The sequence below is a fragment of the Carcharodon carcharias genome, chromosome 20 (assembly GCF_017639515.1).
Source record: "Carcharodon carcharias isolate sCarCar2 chromosome 20, sCarCar2.pri, whole genome shotgun sequence".
NCBI lineage: Eukaryota > Metazoa > Chordata > Chondrichthyes > Lamniformes > Lamnidae > Carcharodon > Carcharodon carcharias.
The window spans coordinates 32,014,233-32,035,454 of record NC_054486.1 but is presented as its reverse complement, the minus strand read 5'-3'; the positions used below and the strand labels follow the sequence as shown (position 1 = coordinate 32,035,454).

Below are 21,222 nucleotides of genomic sequence, written 5' to 3'. Positions count from 1 at the left end.
TTTCTGAATGGCCTCCAATGCAAGTTTGTTCCTCCTTAAGTAAGGTGACCAAAACTGTACACAGTACTTTAGTTGTGGCCTCACCAATACCCTGTACAGTCGTAGCAAGACTTAACTACCTTTATTCACCATCCCCTTGTTATAAGGGCCGACATTCCAGTTGCCGCCTTAATTACTTGCAATACCTGCATGCTAACTTTCTAAAATTCATGTACATGGACACCACGCCCCCTCTATTATTATCCCTCTGTACTGCAACATTTTGCAGTCTCTCCATTTAAATAATATTCTGCTTTTCTGTTCTTCCTGTCAAAGTGGACAATTTCACATTTTACCACATAATATTGCATCTGCCAATCTTTTGCCCATTCACTTAACCTATCTACATACCCTTGCAGACTTTGTATCTTCCTCACAACTTGCTTTCCTAATTATCTTTATATTATCAGGAAATATGCCTACAAAACATGCAGTCCCTTCATCCAAGCCATTAATATAGATTATATATATTTGAGGCCCCAGCACTTATCCCTGTGGCTCTCAGCTAGTTACAGTTTGCTCACCTGAAAATTACCTATTTATCCTGACTCTCTTGTTAATTAGCCAGTCCTCTATCCATGTCAATATATCACCCCAACACCATATGCTCTTGTGTAGCAACTTTTTATGTGGCACCTTATTGAATGCCTTTTGGAAATCCAAGTACACTGCGTCCACAGGCTCCCCTTTATCCACCCCATTTGTTACATCTTCAAATAACTAATGTATATGTCAAACACTATTTCCCTTTCATAAAACCATGCCGACTGCCTTATTGTATTATGATTTTCCAAATGAACTGCTACTACCTCTTTAGTAATGGATTCTAGCATTTTTCCAATGACAGAATTTAAGCTAACTGGCCTATAGTTTTCTGCTTTCTGTTTCCCTCTCTTGAACAGAGGAATTATATTCGTGGTTTTCCAATCTGCTTGGACTTCTCCAGAATTTTGGAAGATTACCAATGCATCTGCACTATCTCTGCAGACATTTTTTTTAAGACCTAAGGATACAGGCCATCAGGTCCAGAGGACTTGTCAGTGTTAAGTCCAATTAGTATTCCAATTACTTAACCTTTAGTGATAGTGATTGTTTTAAGTTCCTCTCTTTTGCCTCTTGATTTTCAACTATTCTTGGGATACTTTTTTGTGTCTTCTACTGTGAAAATGGATACATGATATTAGTTCAAAGTCTCTGCCATTTCCTTGTTTCCCATTATTAATTCCCCAGTCTTGCCTTCAAAGGGACCAATGCTCAGTTTAGCTACTCTTTTTATATACTTGTAGAAGCTTTTACTATCTGTTTTTATATTTCTTGCTATTTTTGTCTCCAATTTCTCCCCCTTTAATTTTATAGTCATCCTTTGCCGATGCCTAACATTTTCCCAATCTTCTAGCCTACTACAAATCCTCACAACGCTTTTTCTTTCAATTTGATACCATCCTTAATTTCCTTGCCATGGATGTTACATCCTTCTGGTAGAGTCTTTCTTCCTCAATGAAATAGACTTTTATTGAGAGTGATGAAATATCTTCTTAAAAGTCTGCCATTGCATTTCCAACATCTTACCTTTTAACTATTTTCCCAATCCATTTTAGCCAACTCTGTCTTCATACCCTTGTCATTACCTTTATTTAAGTTTGAGACACTAGTTATGGACCCACATTTCTCACTCTCAAACTGAATGTGAAGTTCTCTTATGTTATGAAAACGCTCTTGCTTAGAGGATCCTTTATTTTGAAGTCCTTAATTAACCCTGTCTCATTGCAAATTACCAGGTCCAAATAGCCAGGTTCCTGGTAGGTTCCAGAACGTATTTCTGTAAGAAACTGCCCCAGATATACTCTAGGGACTCATCCTCCAGGCTCCTGTTGCTAATTTGATTTGTCCAATCGATGTGAGAATTAAAGTCACCCACGATTATTGCAGTAACTTTCTCGCAAGCCCTGATTATTTCTTGATGCATACTCTGTCCTATTGTGTAGTTAGTTAGGGAACTTATAAACTATCCCCACCAGAGGTTTTCCTTTGCTATTTCTTATCTCCTCCCAAACTGATTCTATATCTTGATCTTCTGAACCAAGCTTATTTCTCACTATTGTGCTGATCTCATCTTTTAATAACAGCACTATCCCACCTCCTTTTCCTTTCCTCCTACCTCTGAAATGTCAAATACCCTGAATATTCAGGTCCCAGCCTTGGCTACATTGCAACCACATCTCTAATACCTATTATACTCATTTATTTATATTTGTACTATCAATTCATCTATTGTTACAAATGCTGTGAGAATTCAGATAAAGAGTCATTAATTCTGTCCTAGTTTACTGTTTTTGCTTCTTGACATTATTTGCTGGTGCACTTATGTTTGTACGCTCTGTCCATTCCTGCACACTCATTATTATTATCTGTATCATTACTCTGTAATATTGCCTTGTCCTTTCTCTTTAACTTTCCAATCTCCCTTCATGTGAACCCTCCCCCACTACTTAAAGTCCTCTCTGCAGCACTGGTTATATGATTCACCAGGACACTGGTCCCAGTGGTAAAGGTGAAGACCATCGCAACAGTACAGCTCCCTCTTTCCCTAGTACTTGTACCGGTGACCCATTTCTCCCACACCATTCTTTCAACCATACATTCAACTCTTTGATCTTATTCACCATATGCCAATTTGCTTGTGGCTCAGGTAGTAATCTAAAGATTATTACCTCTGTGGTTCTGCTTTTTTAATTTAGCCCCTAACTGCTCATATTCCCTTAGCAGAACCTTTTTCTAGGTCTAACCTCTGTTGTTGGGACCCACATGGACCATGACAATTGGATCCTTCCCCTCCCACTCTCCAAAGAAATGTCTTTAACCCCAGCTCCGGGCAGGCAACACAGCTTTCAGGACTCATGTTCCCGGCTGCAGAGAACCGTATCTATTCCCCTAACTATCCTGATCAAAATATGGTACTTGTGGACTTTAAACCCCTCTTACATTCGTTCTTCAGCTAAATTAGTTTGGGTCTTTTGAATGCTTTGTACCTTTATAACCTCACCCAAAGCTTTGCTAACATTAACAAATATGACTGCTTATTATAGATTAAGATCTATAGATAATGTTTAGGGGATCTAAATGCAAGTGTTAGGTGATGCAGCACTTTAATTTCAAGCCTCCCTCCTTGTCCTGTAACAATATAGGAACTCCTCCAAGCCACCCAACTCTAACCTGCTTTAACTGTAAATAATTTAAAAGCATATATAGAAAAAACAAGGACACGATGTCTGACTTTAAATGAGGATTGAATTATGCCTGCTCATCTGATCACTGCCTTTCTGATGTTTCTTCGCTTGCTTTCTACATTTGACGTTAAGTCTCTCTGGAGTTAGTGTTGGAGAGAAGTCGAAGCAGGAGAGGAATTCACCCCTGCCCACCCCCCACCCAGAACTGAACTTGCATATTTCTCCATTTTCTCTCCTATCTTGGGGAAGGGAGGACAACAGAGAAGCATTGGCAGACATTTAAGGATATATTTCATAACACTCAACAAAGATATATTCCATTGAGAAAGAAAGACACTATGAGAAGGATGAGCCATCCAAGACTAACTAAGCAAATTAAGGATAGTATCAAATAAAAAGAAAAAGCATTCCATGCTGCGAGGATACGTGATAGGTCAGAAGATTGGACATATTTCAGAAACCAGAAAAGAATGACTAAGAAAAAGGAGGAAGAAATTAGAATATGAGAGAAAGCTAGCTAGAAAAATAGAAACAAATAGTAAGAGTTTTGACAAGTATTTTAAAAGAAAAAGGATAAATAAAGTGGGTGTTGTTCCTTAGAGGTTAAGACTGGAGAATTAATCATGGGAAACAGGGAAAAGGCAGAAGCATTGAACCGGTATTTTGTTTCAGTCTTCACTGTAGAATACACAACAAAACATCCCAAGAATACCTGAAAATCAACAGAGGGAGGAGCTTAAAACAAACATAATCACTCAGGAAAAGATACTGGAAAAACCATCAGAACTAAAGGCTGACAAGTCCTCTGGACCTGATAGCCTGCATCCTATGGTCTTAAAAAAGGTGGTTGCAAAGATAGTAGATATGATGGTTGTGATCTTCCAAAGTTCTATAGATTCTGGAAAGGTCTCAGTGGATTGAAATAGCGCAAATGTAACACCTCTATTCAAGAGAGGGAGACAGAAAGCAGGATAGAGGCTGGTTAGCCTAACATCTGCCGTAGGGAAAATGCTAGAATCCATTATTAAGGAGATAATAGCAAGACGTTTAGAAAATCATACGACAATCAATCAGGGTCAACATGGTTTTGTGAAAGGGAAATTATGTTCAACTAGTTTATTAGAGTTATTTGAGGAAGTAACAAGCAATGTGGATTAAGGGGAACCAGTGGACGTGGTATACTTGGATTTCCAAAAGGCATTTGATAAGCTGCCATATCAAAGGTTACTTAACAAAATAAGAGCTCATGGTGTATGGCATGTTATCATTGATAGAGGATTGATTAGCTAACAGGAAGCAGAGACTAAGGATAAATGTGGGTTTTTTTTTGGGTTGGCAAGCTGTAACTAGTGGAGTGCCACAGGGATCAGTGCTGGGGCCTCAACTATTTACAATCCATATCAATGACTTGGATGAAGGGACCAAATGTATGGTAGCTAACTTTGCTAATGACACAATGATAGGAAAGTAAGTTGGCAAGAGGGCATAAAGAGTCTACAGAGAGATTTAGATAATTAAAGTTGAACGTGGGAGGCACGATTGGGAAATTTGCAAATGACACAAAGATTGGCTGAGTAGTGGATAGTGTAGAGGATAGCCATAATCTCCAAAACGATATAGATGGGTTGGTGGAGTGGGCGGTAAAGTGGCAGATAGATTTTAACATAGAGAAGTGTGAGGTCATACATTTAAGGAGGTCAAACAGTTACAGGAATTATACAATAAATGGGAATATACTAAGAGAGGGAGGTAAAGTGAGAGGTCTTAGCATACAAGTACACAGGTCCCTGAAAGCAGTAGTTCAAGTAGACAAGATTGTAAAGAAGGCATATGGAATGCTCCTTCATTGGCAGAGGTATGGAATGTAAAAGTAAGGATATAATGTTGGAATTGTATAAAACACTGGTGAGGCCACAACTGGAGTATTGTGTGCAGTTCTAGTCACCACATTATAGGAAGGACGGAATAGCTCTGGAGAGAATGCAGAGGAGGTTTACAGGGTTAGAAAAGTGTAGCTATGAGGAGAGATTGGATAGGTTAGGGTTATTTTCCTTAGAACAAAGAAGGTTGAGAGGTGACTTGATTGAGGTGTACAAAATTATGAGGGGAATAGATAGAGTGGACAAGATAAAATTGTTTCTCTTGGTGAAGAATTCTAGAACCAGGGGACATAGATTCAAGATAAGTGGCAGAAGGTGTAGGGGGACATGAGGAAGAGCTTTTTTATGCAGAGGGTAGTGGGTGTCTGGAATACGTTGCCCAAGTTGGTGGTAGAGGCAGAAACTCTAAATTCTTTTAAAAAGTATCTGGATCTGCACCTAAAGTGCTGTAAGCTGCAGGGCTATGGGCCGGGTGCAGGAAGGTGGGATTAGAAAGGGCACCTGGGTGTCCTCGGTGTGGCATGGACAAGATGGGCCGAATGACCTCCTTCTGTGCTGTAACTTTTCTATGGTTCTAAGTTAAATGAGTGGGCAGAAATTTGGCAGATGGAGTATGATGGGAAAATGTGAACTTGACCACTTTGGTAGGAAGAATGAAAAAGCAGTATATTATTTAAATGGAGTGACACTGCAGAACTCTGTGCAACAGAGGGATCTGGGTGTTCTGGTCCATGAATCACAAAAAGTTAGTATGTAGGTACAGCAAGTGATTAGGAAGGCAAATGGAATCGAATATAAAAGTAGGGAAGTGTTTCTCCTGCTATACAGGGCATAAAGGAGACCACATCCAGAGTACTGTGTACAGTTTTGGTCTCCTTACTTATGAAAGGATACAATTACATTAGCAGTTCAGAGGTTCATTCGACTGATTCCTGGGACGAAGAGGTCACCTTATGAGGAAAGATTGAGCATGTTGGGCCTATGCCATTGGAATTTAGAAGGATGAGAGGGGAACTTATTGAAACGAGAGCCTGAGGGGACTTCACAGGGTGGATGCTAAGAGGATGTTTCCCTTTGTGGGGGAATCTAGAACACAGTTTAAAAATTAGGTGTCTCCCAATTAAGACCAAGATGAGGAGAATTTTTTTCTCCCAGAGGATCGTTAGTCTGTGGTATTCTCTTCCCCAGTGAGCAGTGGAGGCTGGGTCATTGAATATATTCAAGGTTGAATTAGATAAATTGTTGGTCCACAAAGGGAGTCAAGGGTTATGGGGATATACAAGAAAGTGGAGTTGAAGCCACAATCAAATTAGCCATGATCTTATTGAATGGTGGAGCAGGTTCGAGTAGCCGAATGGCCTACTCCTGCTCCTAATGCTTCTGTTCTTGTGACAGTATTTTCTGAATTGCAGGAAAAGCTAGGAACTGTGGGTGACCAGGTAGATTTAGAGGTCCATATTCCAAAATCACTGAAATCTACTGGTCAGGTACTAATAAGGAATTTGGTCTTTATCTTTAGGGGGCTAGAATACTAAGGGGCAGAAGTTATTTTACAGCTGTACAGAGTTCTGGTTCAACCCCAGCTGGAGCACTGCATTTAGTCTGAACATCTTATCTTACAAAGTATATGCCTTGGAAGCAGGTACAACAGCAGACTTATTGGAGGGTTAAATTATTAGGATCTGTAGGTTCTGGTTGCAGCAGCTTGTATTCCTTTGAATATAGAATATTAAGAGGTGATCTAATTGTGATGTTTAAGATATAAGGAGTTAATAGGATGGATAATGAGTTTCCTCTGGTGGATGGATTCCAGGACAACAGATCTAACCTTAAGATTGGAGGCAGGCTATTTAGGAGGGAAATATAGAAGCACTTTTTCAAATAGAGTAATGGAAATTTGAACATTTCGAGTCTTTATGACTCTTCTTCAGCTCTGAGGAAGTCATACAGACTCAAACCATTAACTCTGTTTTACTCTCCACAGATGCTGTTAGACCTGCTGAGTTTTTCCAGCATTTTCTGTTTTTGTTTTAGATTTCCAGCATCCACAGTATTTTGCTTTTAATACAATGGAAATTTGGAATTTTTTCCCTCCAAAGATCAATTGAAACTTTCAAAACTGAGCTAGGTATATTTTGGTTAGGTGAGGTCATAAAGGAATAAGATGCAAAGGCGGGTGGATGGAGGGAAGACACAGATAATAAACCACGATCTAATTTTGGCAGAACAGGCCCAGGCCTGAATAGCCCCAAGCCTCCTCTTGGTTCTACTATTTCTATCTGGCGGGGGAGTACTGCCTGCAAATATTCACTAGTTATCTGATGGAGTTAGGCGGATCTTACTTTGCGGGTTTTGTTTCTAAAAGCTAATTTATGACAAATGTGAAGATAGCTGTTCACGCACATTACGGACGGATGTCGCCGGGGGTCCTTTTGTGACTATCGGCGCGCGTCCCCGAGGCCCCTGGCCGGAAGTTGCCATGTGGTGGCCGCGCTGTTGCCTCACTGCAGTTCGGGTGATCAGAGCAAGGATGAGCGGGGCTGCTGGCGGTGACAAGCGGAAAGAGATCGAGGAGGAGCCGGGACTCGGGCTGCGGGGCAACGACCAACCTCCGGCTAAAAAACCCAGGAACAAGAAGAGCCAGAGCGGCCGGTACGTGCCTCCGCCCAGGAAGAAGAATCCGGGTATCAGCTTCAGTCATCAGCACTTCAGCGGTAAAGTGTGCGGTCGGGCCCCGCTCTGAACATATTAAAATAATCTAATTGTTTCACGCACATCACTAAAGTGTGGAGTGAAGAGGACACTCCATGCAGAATCTATTTCTATCTCTTTGTTCGTTATGTCCAATCTTACTGCTGTCTTTTACAAATTACCTCGCCTCCCTTTTACCCATCCCAATCTTAGTACGTTATAACTTGCAATCCTATCCCTACAGTACTGTGGATGTGCCTACATCGCATGGACTGCAACGGTTTATATTCGCATTCATGGCCTCTTCCCGCCTCTGTAACATCACTTGACATCACCCGTCTCGGAGAGTATCTGCTGCTCAAACCCTCATTCACGTCCTCATTTCCTTTCAAGACAACTATTCCACCACACTGCTGCAAACTTGAGGTCTTAGAAAATCCTGCTGCCTGTGACTTAACTCACAACAATTCCCATTCCCCTATCTCCCCGTGCTCACTGGCCTACGTTGGCTGCTGGTCAAGCAATATCTTGATTTTAAAATTCTCATCCCTTTGTTCAAATCCCTCCATGGCCTTGCCATTTCCTATCTCTGTAATCTCCTCTAGCCCCACAACTGTCTGAGAAAACTGTGGTCTTCTAATTCCAGCATTCCTATTTATAATTGCTCCACCATCGGCGGCTTTGCCTTCAGCTACCTCAGCACCAAGCTCCAGAATTCCCTCCCTACTCCTCTTTGTTCCTCTACCTCACTTTCTTGCTTTAAGTTGCTCCTTGAAACCTCCCTCTTTGACCAAGCTTTTGGTCATGTGACCTAACATCGCCTTATGTGGCATTTGTTGTATGTTCCCCCTGCAAAGCGCCTTGGAATGTTTCATTACGTTAGAAGTGCCATATGAATATAGGTTGTTGTTGTAATCCAAGAAGGCACTCACCACCACCTCCTCAAGGGCAGTTGGGGATGGACAATAAATGCTGGCCTTCCCATCAACTCCCATCCTATGAACAAAATAATGACCTAGCTTTTGCGGCTTAGAGACTCAGAGCTATTGAGGGCTGCAGTGGCACCACAACCTTTGGCGACCTCACTATGCTGAAATTTGGAAGTTACAGTGCACTTGAATGGGAGCCCGCACTGATGGTTCCTCTGGGACCTGCCATTTGGGAACTTAAACTGATGGCCCTGCACTTGTGATTTTTTTAATGTATATTTTTTAAGGCTGCTCCTAGTAGGCGTAGAGCCTGGTCAGGAGTATATCCCTTTAAACCAACAAGTGTTTTAAAACACTTTCCTGCACCACCCCCCCTTCACCGCACCCCACCTGCCCTATACAAACCTTTGCTGTATATGGCGAACTCAGCTGTGATTCTCAACTGTGATGCTGTGGACCCATCAGGAGGAGGCTGAGATGTAATCATTCACTCTATTTCTGGCTGAAAATGGTTATGAATGCTTCTGCATTGTCTTTTGCACTTGTACTGGGTTCCACCATTATTGAGGATGGGGATGTTTGTGAAGCTTCCCCACTCTGCTGGTTCTTTAAGCATTCACTGCCTTTTGTAACTGGATGCGGCAGGAATACAGAACTTTGATCGCATCCGTTAGTTGTGGAATAGCTTAGTTTTTCTATTGCACACGGCTTATATTGTTTAGTATGTATGCCCTTTATAGTGACATCAGGTTTACACCTCGTTCAGGGTTACCTAATGTCCCTAGCATGCTCTTCTCATTGAACCAGGTTTGGTCATCTGACTTGGTGATGGGGCTCACACTGACCACATTTAAATATTATTTCACATTTCTCTCTAATGGGTTATGTAGATCTACACTGTTCATAATGAGATAGTTTTGTTTATGATGTTGAGTGAGTCCAGTGGGCAAATGGGCTTTAGTTCTTTTTGCTCTGACTGGTGTTACCCTCTAGAGGAGCAGGCTGTCCTCGTGTTCAATCTTTGTGGACAAGGTCCCAAGAACCTGGATGGTGAGTGACGGTAGACTCTTGGTTCACAGGGAGTTGTGGGCTGAATCTTGGTAATTTATCCTCCCATCCCCAGAGTTGCTAACTCAACCCTAGTCTGCCCGGAATAAGTCCACTCAGTTAAGGAGGGGTATGAACAGTGAGGGACCTAATCCATCAACTTGGCTACTCACCTCAATGAAAAGTGCTTGTACATGGATATTGAACTCAGCTGCGCTGCCATCACATTTGAGTAGCCTGATGCCTCTGTCTCGGTATGCACATGAAGAAGGATTCGGTGCTGGTTTGCAGACCCATAGCCCAGCATGCGATAGGTGGCTCATGGGGGAGATGGAGGCAGACTGGGAAGAGCTGCATTAAGAGGTGGGAAGAGTGTGTGATCTAAGTACTATGCAGATGACATAAAATGTGCCAGTAACTGATCTGTGACTCTCCTTTTGCTCCTCTGCCTTTAGAAACCCAATATTACTTTGAGAACGGACTAAGGAAGGTCTTTCCCTACTACTTTGACTTCCAGACTTACTGTAAAGGACGCTGGGTCGGGAAGACACTGCGAGAAGTGTTCAGCTCTGAATTCAGGGTTGAGCCAATGGAGTATTATACCCAGGCTGCCAAAGCTGGCAGAATCCGGCTTAATGAGGCACCAGCTGACCTTAACACAGTCTTAAAGGTACAGTCACTGGATTTTGTGTTGCTGTTTAAAGGCAGTCAGCAGCTGTGTTTCATTGTTTAACAAGGATCAGCAGCCCACACACATTTGCAAGGATGGCACCTCGAGCTTCTTTGAGTTTGCAGGGTCCCTGGGGCGTATGTCTGTTTTACAATGGATCTCTAGATCTCTGGGAGTATGTCTGTATTGACAGGGGATCCTAGGAAGTGCGCCTGTATTTATGGGGGGCTCCCCGGGAGTGTGCCTGTATTTACGAGGAGCTCCCCTGGAGTATGTCTGGACAGTAAACTCCCACCGTTCACGATCTTCTTTCACAAATTCATTTACCTGCGTGAAAGGATTTGAACACCCAATTGCACATTGCAGCACAAATCTTTGCCCATCCGCAGTATTGGTCCTGAAATATCTTCAGAAATTGGAAGGATTTCCATTGAGGGTCATATCATTTTCAAGGGATTAGAAATGATGGAAAGAGCCTAAAAGTAAGGGTTTAACTTCCTAGGTAGTCAGTGGTCAAATTTAAAAACACAATACAGTATAGATTTGGGGTGGGGGGGGCGATTGCAGTGGGCGGTGAGCGGGTGAGCTAGATTAATGCTTTGCAGTTTTAATTTGTTGAAACTGCAATATAGATGTGTTTGGTGAAAAGGTCAAAAGTGCATTGAACTGCTTCATGAAGTGTGAATAAGCTCAAAGCCAAGCTGCTAAGTAACATGCTGGCAATACAGAACAATTATATGCTGGGTAAAGTTAAGACTCTAATTGCATGTTGTGGTGCCGGAGTTTTTTGTTTACGATGACAACTGAATTCAAGGACATGCTTTTTTTTATGTTTTGGGTGTGAATTTGAGGGATGTCACTGCTCAGAGGAGATAGTTAAAGAGTTGGAGAGGTTTCCACATCTGGAAGAGGAAAGCTCAGATGTACAGCAGGCAAATAATTTTGCAATGGCTGGAACCAATCTAATTCAATCCCATTATAAAGTATGTTCGCTGTTTGCGATTTCGCCCGTTGCGTGATTTCGCAGGAACATGACTCCTGTGAACAGCGGGACTTTACTGTATTTACAGGCGGTCCCTGGGACTGTGTCAGGATTGACTGCGGTTAGGCTCTATGCAGGTTTGTTAATATTTATTGTGATTCTGAAAAATGCACTGATTTATGGGCAGCTGATCATAAAAAGGCCTGTCCTCTTGCTATGGTTAACTTCCATAATGACTTTGCTCAAGTGTACAGGTCTGTTCATTAACTACAATTAGTATTATTAAATGGCCATTGTAATAGGTGTACAGTTCAATTATTCATTGGCCAGTGCCTTGAACCACTGAGGGTAATCTCTCATGTGCCATTTAATTTCACTACCAAGTTTTAATTGGGGGGGGATGTGGGGTGGATGCAGGAAGCTCCTCTTTCTCCTTCGAAAGCTTCCCTCTGCCTTGTATTGTTTATAGTCAGTAGTGGGTGTTGGAGGGGGGGTGCTTAAACAAATTCTCTTCATTATTCCTGTTGAACACTGCAAATGTGGACACGACTGGGCTGATCCCTGATGCACCTCACGGTTGAATATCCACTTGCAGTGGAATGCGGTACAAGGGTGTGAGGGAACGGGCTTAATCAAACCCTCCTTAACCAGAGTTCTTGCTTTTGGAAAAGCAGAGGATATGTTCTCCCTCAACTGTGAGTGAAGCCCTTTTCTGTCTCTTGCTCAGTGCTCGGCTGCTGTCCAGCTGGGCCCCTGAGTCATGGGTCTGAGACCTGAAATTGCCATTTTTTGAGCCAGCAGTGGGTCTGATTGATGCGAGGAGCTGGCTAGATACAGTTTGTTATTTCCAAGCTGCATGAGTGTTTGCAGTTGCGCATTGCAACCAACAGGTGCACAGCAAAGAGAAATTTGAAGGAACATTGCTCCTATTAATGGTTTCCTTCACCATCTTCTAGAACAATGATTTTATGAGGAACACGGTACACAGGCATGAACCTCCTGTCACTGCTCAGCCAGTCGAGATACTGACCCAGAACCAGGAGGTAGTTGTGGTGGATAAACCGGCCTCCATTCCAGTCCATCCCTGTGGCCGATTCCGACACAATACTGTCATCTTTATCCTGGGTAAGGAACATGGCTTGACAGAGCTGCATACCATCCATCGGCTGGACAGGCTCGCCTCTGGTGTCCTCATGTTTGCCAAGACGCTCGAAGTATCAAAGAAAATGGATCAGCAAGTCCGAGAAAGACAGGTTAGTGTGTGAGAAAGATATCTGAGGCAACTCAGACCAAGTCTCAATGTTGGCTCTGAGGATTTGAGCCCCAGGTTATCCCTATTTGTGCTAAGTTAGCCATTCTCAGTCAGGACATTGCTAAGGAAGAAAGTCTTGCGTTCTATAGCATTTTGCATAATCATTGCATATCCCTAAGTGTTTTACAGCTAATGAAGTATCTTTGAAGTGTCGTCTCTGTTGCAATACAAGAGATGTGGCAGCCAGTTTTCTCACAACAAGTTCTCATAAGGAGCAATCTGATAATCTGTTCAGTGATATTGCTTCAGGATAAAGTATTGGTTGAAACACCTGGGAGAATTCCCTTGAGAGGTCTGAGAGGACATTAGTTTGACGTTTGTTTTGAAAGGTGGCGCCTCTGACAGTGCAGCACTCCCTCTATGCTGCACTGAAATAGTCAGCCTGGATTATGTGCTTGAGTCCTGGAGTGGGACTCAAACCCACAACCTGCCATCTCAGACAGGAGAATGCTAGCACTGACTTAGTTGCACTTCCACTGGGTTTGTTACTTCCAGATTAGGTAGTGAGGGGGAGTAGCAGCCAGGGTTCTCACCCCTGATCACCATCCAGTGACCCACTACTGGAATGTACAGGGTGATTATGGAAAGGATCGGGCTTGCTGTGATGCCTTCTATTATTGAATAGCTGCTAACACTCACTCTATAGACCCACGTGTAGAGATACCACCTGAGTAAGATAATGGACAGCAGCAATCCGTACCATGGTGGATGGGGGTGAGCCCCACAGATGCACTCCCCATACCCTAGCTCCCATCCTTTGAGGTAAAGGAGCGGATGTTAGAGGTGACCAAGTACTTTACGAGAGAGCTGGGTTTTCAGAATGATTATAAAGGAAGGAAGGAAAATGGAGTGACACAATTTCAGGGAGGAAATTCCAGAGAGTTGGTGCTGAGATAGCTGAAGGCACAGCTATCAATGCTGGGGTGAAAAAGCAAGAGGCTACAGTCAAAGGAACATTGAGTTTTGGTGAGAGGGTGGAGGGGTGGCAGCTGGAAGTTATAGTGATGGGAAGGAGTGAGGCTCCATGATTGGTTACCCTGTAGTTGTTTGCCCAGTGTATCAAGACCCTGATCTGCAATGTAGGCTGACTGATGCCATTTTGTTTCAGGTGCAGAAGGAATATGTGTGCCGAGTGCAGGGAGAGTTTCCAGATGACGAAATCACTTGTGAGGAGCCCATCCTCATCATCTCCTACAAGGTCGGTGTGTGCCGAGTGGACCCTTCAGGAAAACCGTGCAGAACCTTGTTCCAAAAACTGAGCTACAATGGCACGTCCAGTGTCGTGCGCTGCTTCCCCTATACTGGGCGTACCCACCAGATCCGGGTCCACCTCCAGTACCTGGGCCACCCCATTGTAAATGACCCTGTCTACAATACTGAAGCCTGGGGACCCCAAAGGGGCAGAGGGGGGAAGGTGGATAAAACGGACGATGAGCTGCTGAAGGCATTGGTGGATGTTCACAGGTTAAAAGAAAGCCTGGATCTTCTGGATCTCCCAGAAGAGGACCACCATTGTACCATGGATAAGGGTAGCACAGAGAACACAGGTTGCTCCACTCTGCCACTCAACAGCCAAACTGAAGGGACTGTGGGTGAGAAGAGTGAAGTCGTTGAGGAACAAATGGGGAAGGCAGCAGATGGCAGCTCTTTGGAAGTAACCAAGTCCACAGCCAGCGACCGGGAAGGGGAGCCAGTGGTTGTGACAGACACTCTGTGTGGTGAATGCAAGCTGGTGAGGAAGGACCCATCCGCAAAGGACCTAATCATGTACCTGCATGCCCTGCACTACAAAGGGCTAGACTGGGAATACAGGTCAATGCTGCCCAGGTGGGCTGCTGCTGACTGGCAAGAGGATTGAAGTACTCATCACAAACCTGTGTAAAACCTGTACCAAATGTACAGATGGCACAAGCCTAAATGTTCAGCTACTGGATGGGTGTGTGTATGAGAGTGAGTGAGAGAGAGAGATGCTGGAAATTAAAACTTCTGCCTTGTATAAATGCAGGAGTCTCTGAAAAGTTCAGTCAATTCCATAGAGAGAAGCATCAAACTGTTTATATATGAAAATGCTATTGAAGACACAAACCCTCTGCACTCAGTCTGAGTGCTAGTAGTCAGTGAGCACCACAACACTGTCCCTGATCATTTCCTTTACTGTCATTTGCTGATAGGATGCTTGCTTGACTGGACATGGTGGAAATACACATCAGTGATGTTTATTAACCACTGCACCTGATCTTTGGATTGTTTAACAGTATTTTATAATTTTACCTCAGTTCCTGTTTGTTTGGATTTTGTTTACTCTTATATGAGCAGACAAAATAAAATATATTTTAGCAGTGCCAATAGTATGAGCAGTGGAGTCAGAGAGATACTGGAGGGTGATGGAATGGGTTAATAGGATGTCACACATCCTTTCCATAAATACAAGTTTAAGGACTAGGAAATGCTGATTAAGATATTGATATATCACATTTTATGCAGCACTGATGACATTAGGCCTGAATGCTACTCAAGCACCGGACTCATTAGGTTTCCTAAATGTGTTGTCTTGACTGTAACATTACTATATAAGGACATTTTGTCTATATGCAGTTAGTTAGGCTGTGTCACACCATTTGGTCACTATACCAAGTGACATTATTGCTTCCTTTCCCCAAGTGCATGCATGTGTTGTCTACATGAGGGACCACAGTTGTTCAGACATGAACTTCTCGCTGTCTCTTTTTTTACAGAGAGCTATTCTTCCCTTGCAATCCCCTTCTATGCCTAGACTAGCTGACACCATTCCTACTCATTAACATTCTTTGCTCATCGTCCCATAGTGCGGAGTTGACTCTCTGACTTGTCAACCCCTACAATTACCATAGTTTCCCTTGCATATGTAGAATTGCATCAGAAGTGATGGAATGAGAGTGATATTGGGGCAGTGGAATGATAGAGATTTGTCCTGGATGGGATTGATCTGCTACAGTGTGGCAACTATCCCATCAAAGTAGGGGTGGCCAAACTGTCTGAACCTTAGAGCTGCATATGATAATCTCCAAGATATTCGAGAGCTGCAAGACACACACAACCATTACAGGTGCATTTTTGTTACTGTTCCATATGCTTATGTGCCCTCTCTCCCCACGCAACTCCCATTCAGTCACATCAGAGCCGAGTGGCCCTGGTGGAACTCAAACTCAACATCAGTAACCAGGCTGTTGCAAAGTAAGTGCCACTTGATTGCACTGTCAACAACATCTTCCACCACTTTGCTGATGAATGACAGTAGGCTGATAGAGTCGACCAAGTTCAATTTGTCCTGCTTTTGGTGGGCAATTTTACACATCTTTGGTTAGGTGTTGTTGTTGTAGCTCTACTGGAACAGCTTGGTTAGAGGTGTGTTTAGTTTAAGGGCACTACAGCTGGGAAGGCTTGGCCTAAATAGCCAAGTGGTTATGGTACTGTGCTTGTAACCCCAAGATCAAGAGTTCAAATCTCACAATGGCAAACTATGAAACAATATAACTTCGTCTGAAACAGATGGAAACGTGTTTGTACTTGAAAGAGTTACATTTCGCGCGACGCGCGTCTGTGAGTGTCCAGGTCGCAGCCGATGCCATCCAAGACCTGAGAACGGTCGTGCTCGGACCCGACGTTATTCCACATTGGCCCCAAGCCCCGAACCCTCCCTCGGGTGCTGGTGCCCCGCAATATGAGCCGCCTCGGGGACATGCCCTCTGTGCCTTTTGGCACGGCAAAGAGGGGCTTTTTGTACGGACTGCTGCTGCACACCTTCCATTTTCTCGCCCTTGTCCGTCGACCGGACACGCCCTGGCATGCCTTGTTGCCGTCCGGCGGCGGAGGCCCTCGATGGGAGGGCCTCTATGGAGGTATCCTCCCCCTTTCTATCGGGGACCTGGGTTGGAGGGTGTTGCATGCAGCAGTCCCTTATAATAAGAGGATGCATAGGTTCACGGACTCTCAGGACACATGCCCTTTTTGCGGTCTTGTGGAGTCCGTGGACCATGTATACATAGGGTGTTGTAGGCTGCACTCCCTTTTTAGTTATTTGAAAAACCTTTTATTGATGTTTTGTTTGCACTTCAGCCCCACGCTCCTGATCTATGGACACCCCGTGCGGAAGGGGGTCGGGAAGGAGGAGGACCTCCTCGTGAACCTGCTCCTGGGCCTGGCCAAGTTGTCCATTAACAGGTCCAGGCAGCGGGCGATCGACGGGGGAGTCCCGCCCGATTGTTTGTCCCTCTTCCGCGGCTACGTTCGCTGCCGGATGTCCCTGGAGAAGGAGCACGCGGTGTCTGCTGGCACTCTCGAGGCCTTCCGTGCTCGGTGGGCACCGCGGGGACTGGGGTGTTTTGTTGACCCCTTTAATCACATTTTGATTTAAAGTTTGTAAGTTTCCTTTAAACTTTGTTCTTGGTTTTACAGCTGACCTGAATTAGGGGCTGTGCCTGATTTATCCCAATTTTGTTGATTTGGTTTTCATTTAAAAGATTATCAAGAGTTCAAATCTCACAATGACAAACTATGAAACAACGTAACTTCATCTGAAATGGATGGAAACGGGTTTGTACTCGAAAGAGTTACTATACAAAAAAAAAATCAAGAGTTCAAATCTCACAATGGTAAACTATGAAACAATGTAACTTCATCTGAATAGGAACAGATGGAAACGTGTTTGTACTCAAAAGAGTTACAGCTGGGAAGTTGTCAGGGCCCAATGCCTTTGCTGTATCAAATGTGCTCAGCTGTTTTTAATTCTAGTCACACCACACTGTGTACACATTTCCATTGACTTCAATTAAAATGAAAAATCAGGAGAAATAATGCAGTCAGGTAACAGGCTATCACCCGTTTCACAATATGGCACAAAGTCAAGATATACTGCAACCAAAAGAGCTGAATCCCAGAGTTGAGGCTAGAATGATTGCTCTTGACATCAAAGCAGCATTTCACTGAGTGTGACATGAAGGAGCCCTAGCAAAATTGAAGTCAGTGAGGAATCGGGAGGAAAACTCTCAACTGGTTGGAGCCATACCGAGCACAAAGGAAGATGGCTGTGGTAGTTGGAGGCCAATTATCTCAACCCCAGGACATCGCTGCAAGAATTCTTCAGGCCAGGATTGTTGGGGCCACCCATCTTTGTGTTTCATCAGTGACCTTTGCTCATAAGGTCAGAAGTAGGGTTGTTTACCGCTGGTTGCACAATGTTAAGAACTTAAGAAAGAACATTATGAGCAGGAGTAGACCATATGGCTCCTCGAGCCTGCTCTGTCATTCGGTAGCATTGTTGCTAATTTATATACCAACTCCATTTTCCTGCACTCTTCCCATGTCCTTGATTCCCTTAGTGTCCAAAAATCTATTGATCTTGGTATGAATGTACTCTGACTGAGTATCTACAGATCTTTAGGGTTGGGAATTCCAAAGATTCACAACCCTCTGAGTGAAGAAGTTTCTCCTCATGTCAGGCCTAAATAGCCTGAGATTGTGACCTCAAGTTCAAGACTTTTCATTGAGAGAAAATAACCTGTCATCATCTATTTGAACTGGCCCTCTAAGAATTTCAATGAGATCACCTCTCTTTCTTCTGAACTCCAAAGAATGTAGTATCATTCTACTCAGCCTCTCCTCATAGCACAGGTGTCTCATTCCAGGAATCAATCTAGTGAATCTTAATTGAAGCCCTCTAAAGCAAGTATGTATTTTCCTTTTTAAGGAGACTAAAACTGTACAGAGTATTCCAGGTGTGGCTTCACCTATATGATTGCAGCAAGACTTCTTCACTGTAATACTCCAACCCCCTTGCAATAAAGGTCAACCTACCTTTGTTTGCTGTACCTGCGTGTTAACTTACATTGATTTGTGCACAAGAACCCCCAATTTCCTCTGAAAAGAGTTCCATTCACATTCCTCAGATAATGAAGAAGTCTGTGCCCACATGCAGCAAGACCTGGACAACATCCAGACTTGGACTGATGTGGCAAGTAGCATTTTCAGCATGTTAGTGCCTGGCAATAAACATCTCCAATAAGAGAGAGTCTAACCACCTTACCTTGAATTTCAACAACATTACCTTCATTGAACCCCACACACCCCCTCCCGCCCACCATCACATCCTGGGGTGGGGTTGGGGGTTCATCATTAACCAGAAACTTAACTAGACTACCCACATAAATACCTTAGATACAAGAGCAAGTCAGAAGCTGTGTGTTCTATGACACCTGGCTCACCTGACCCTATAATGCCTTTTCACCTCCTACAAGGCACAAGTCAGAAGTGTAATGGAATACTCGCCACTCGCCAGGTAATTGAAGCTCTAGCACCATCCGGAACAAAGCAGTATGTTTAATTGGAGCAAATACCACTGCCTTAAACACCCACTTCCTCCACTACTACCACACCATGACTGCAGTGTGTACCAAGTACAGGATGCACAGTGATAAAATCAAAAAACTGTGGATGCTGGAAATCCAAAACAAAAACAGAATTACCTGGAAAAACTCAGCAGGTCCGGCAGCATCGGCGGAGAAGAAAAGAGTTAATGTTTCGGGTCCTCATGACCCCTCCACAGAACTGTGACTGACGAGGTTTCTTTGATAGCACCTTCCAAAGTTGCAATCTCTACCACCTAAAAGAAAAACAGGTGCATGGGAACATCTCCAGCTGTAAGTCCCCTCCCATGTCACACACCATCCTGACTTGGAAATGTATCATTTCTGTTTTGTCACTGGGTCAAAATTCTGGAAATTCCTGCTTAACAGCACTGTGGGAGTACCTTAACTACGTGGAATGCTGTGGTTCAAGCAGGAGACTCATACCTCTTTTTCAAAGAAAACTAGGGATGGGGAATTAATGCTGGTCTTGCCACCCACAGCCCAAGAATAGGCAAATCAGAAATTAAAAATGATGTATAGAGTCATGGTGTGACTTGGATTGTATGTGGAGTGATGGTATGACTGATTGTGAAGACTGTTGTGAATAGGTGTGTGTTTGGAGTGATGGCGTGGCAGGGATTGTGTCTGGAGTGACGGTGTGGCAGGGATTGTGTCTGGAGTGATGGTGTGGCTGGGATTGTGACTGGAGTGATGGTGTGGCTGTGATTGTGCCTGGAGTGATGGCATGGCTGGGGTTGTGTCTGGAGTGATGGCGTGGCTGTGATTGTGCCTGGAGTGATGGCGTGGCTGGGGTTGTGCCTGGAGTGATGGCGTGGCTGGGGTTGTGCCTGGAGTGATGGCGTGGCTGGGGTTGTGTCTGGAGTGATGGCGTGGCTGGGATTGTGTCTGGAGTGATGGCGTGGCTGGGATTGTGTCTGGAGTGATGGCGTGGCTGGGATTGTGTCTGGAGTGATGGCGTGGCTGGGATTGTGTCTGGAGTGATGGCGTGGCTGGGATTGTGTCTGGAGTGATGGCGTGGCTGTGTTGTAGTTGTGTGAATATTCTCTTCAGTAGCATTGTCCATTTTACAATTTGGCTGGTGTCTCAGTGTAAATTAAGTTCATCATTGAACAACTTTGCCATTCAATCCTGAGCTTGCTTCAAAAAATAGTATAAACATACTTCCATGTGATGGAAACACCTTTTTTATTTAATTATTTTTCAGTATTAAAAGAGATTACAGTACTAAATATAATGGGAAACAGGGTTAACCTAATATCACAGTGACACCAGCTCAATTCCATTTAGCACAAACTAATCTCAGCAGTTCTAAAAGCACAGCTTCCATTGGGTATGATTTAAAACTGGAGCACGGTCTAATTTGCATGATTGACAACATTTATCTTTGTGGTATTTGGAGCAGGAAGTAATAATGCCAGTTATTAAATCTATAGCTGAAATATAGCATCTCTTTGGCAAGTGACAGATTTACTAATGATAGAAGCAGCTCAGTCTCTCCCTCCCTCTGAAGTGAAATGGACTTTTGAAGTATTTCTTTAGCAGTTAGTCTATTTATCCTGGTTGGTTGCGTTGATTCTTTCAGCAGTAGGATAGCACAAAGTGAAGATGGAAAGTTGAGCATATGTTCCAAGGATTCAAGAATGGAGTTAAGAACAGGTCCACTCAGTGTGAGAGAGACATGCAGGGGAATTACTCAGTGGCAATTTTGAGTTACATGCTTCTGTTATGGTTAATTCTGAGAACTTTACTCCTCGTCTTGTTTTACCTTGTACAATCTTGGCTATGGAGGAGGTGGTTTTTATGTGACTCCCAAAAAATTCACCCACCTCCTGACACTAAGTTCTAAATATTGAATCAATAGACCAGAGATCTGAAGGAGCCTGTTGGGCAGTACTTGTACCTGTGTCACCACCTTGAATACAGTGGCGGGGGGCAGAAAATAGTAAACAGGGAGGAGAAATGTTTTGAAAAGATACAATGCTGACAGTTTCCTCAAACTTACTTCCACAAACAAGAAGCCCCCCTGCATCAGTTTAAAGCA

General features: G+C 43.6%; 1 protein-coding gene across 1 annotated transcript; it reads left to right on the top strand.

The window, feature by feature from the left end:
• Nucleotides 1–4,274: 4,274 nt before the first annotated feature.
• On the top strand, nucleotides 4,275–15,123 carry rpusd2 (RNA pseudouridine synthase domain containing 2). Its single transcript, XM_041214164.1, has 6 exons — nucleotides 4,275–4,403; nucleotides 6,559–6,633; nucleotides 7,512–7,860; nucleotides 10,269–10,483; nucleotides 12,422–12,718; nucleotides 13,886–15,123. The coding sequence occupies exons 1-6, from the start codon at nucleotides 4,275–4,277 to the stop codon at nucleotides 14,633–14,635; spliced, it is 1,815 nt and encodes a 604-aa protein (XP_041070098.1). The 3' UTR covers nucleotides 14,636–15,123.
• The last annotated feature ends 6,099 nt before the right edge of the window (nucleotides 15,124–21,222 follow it).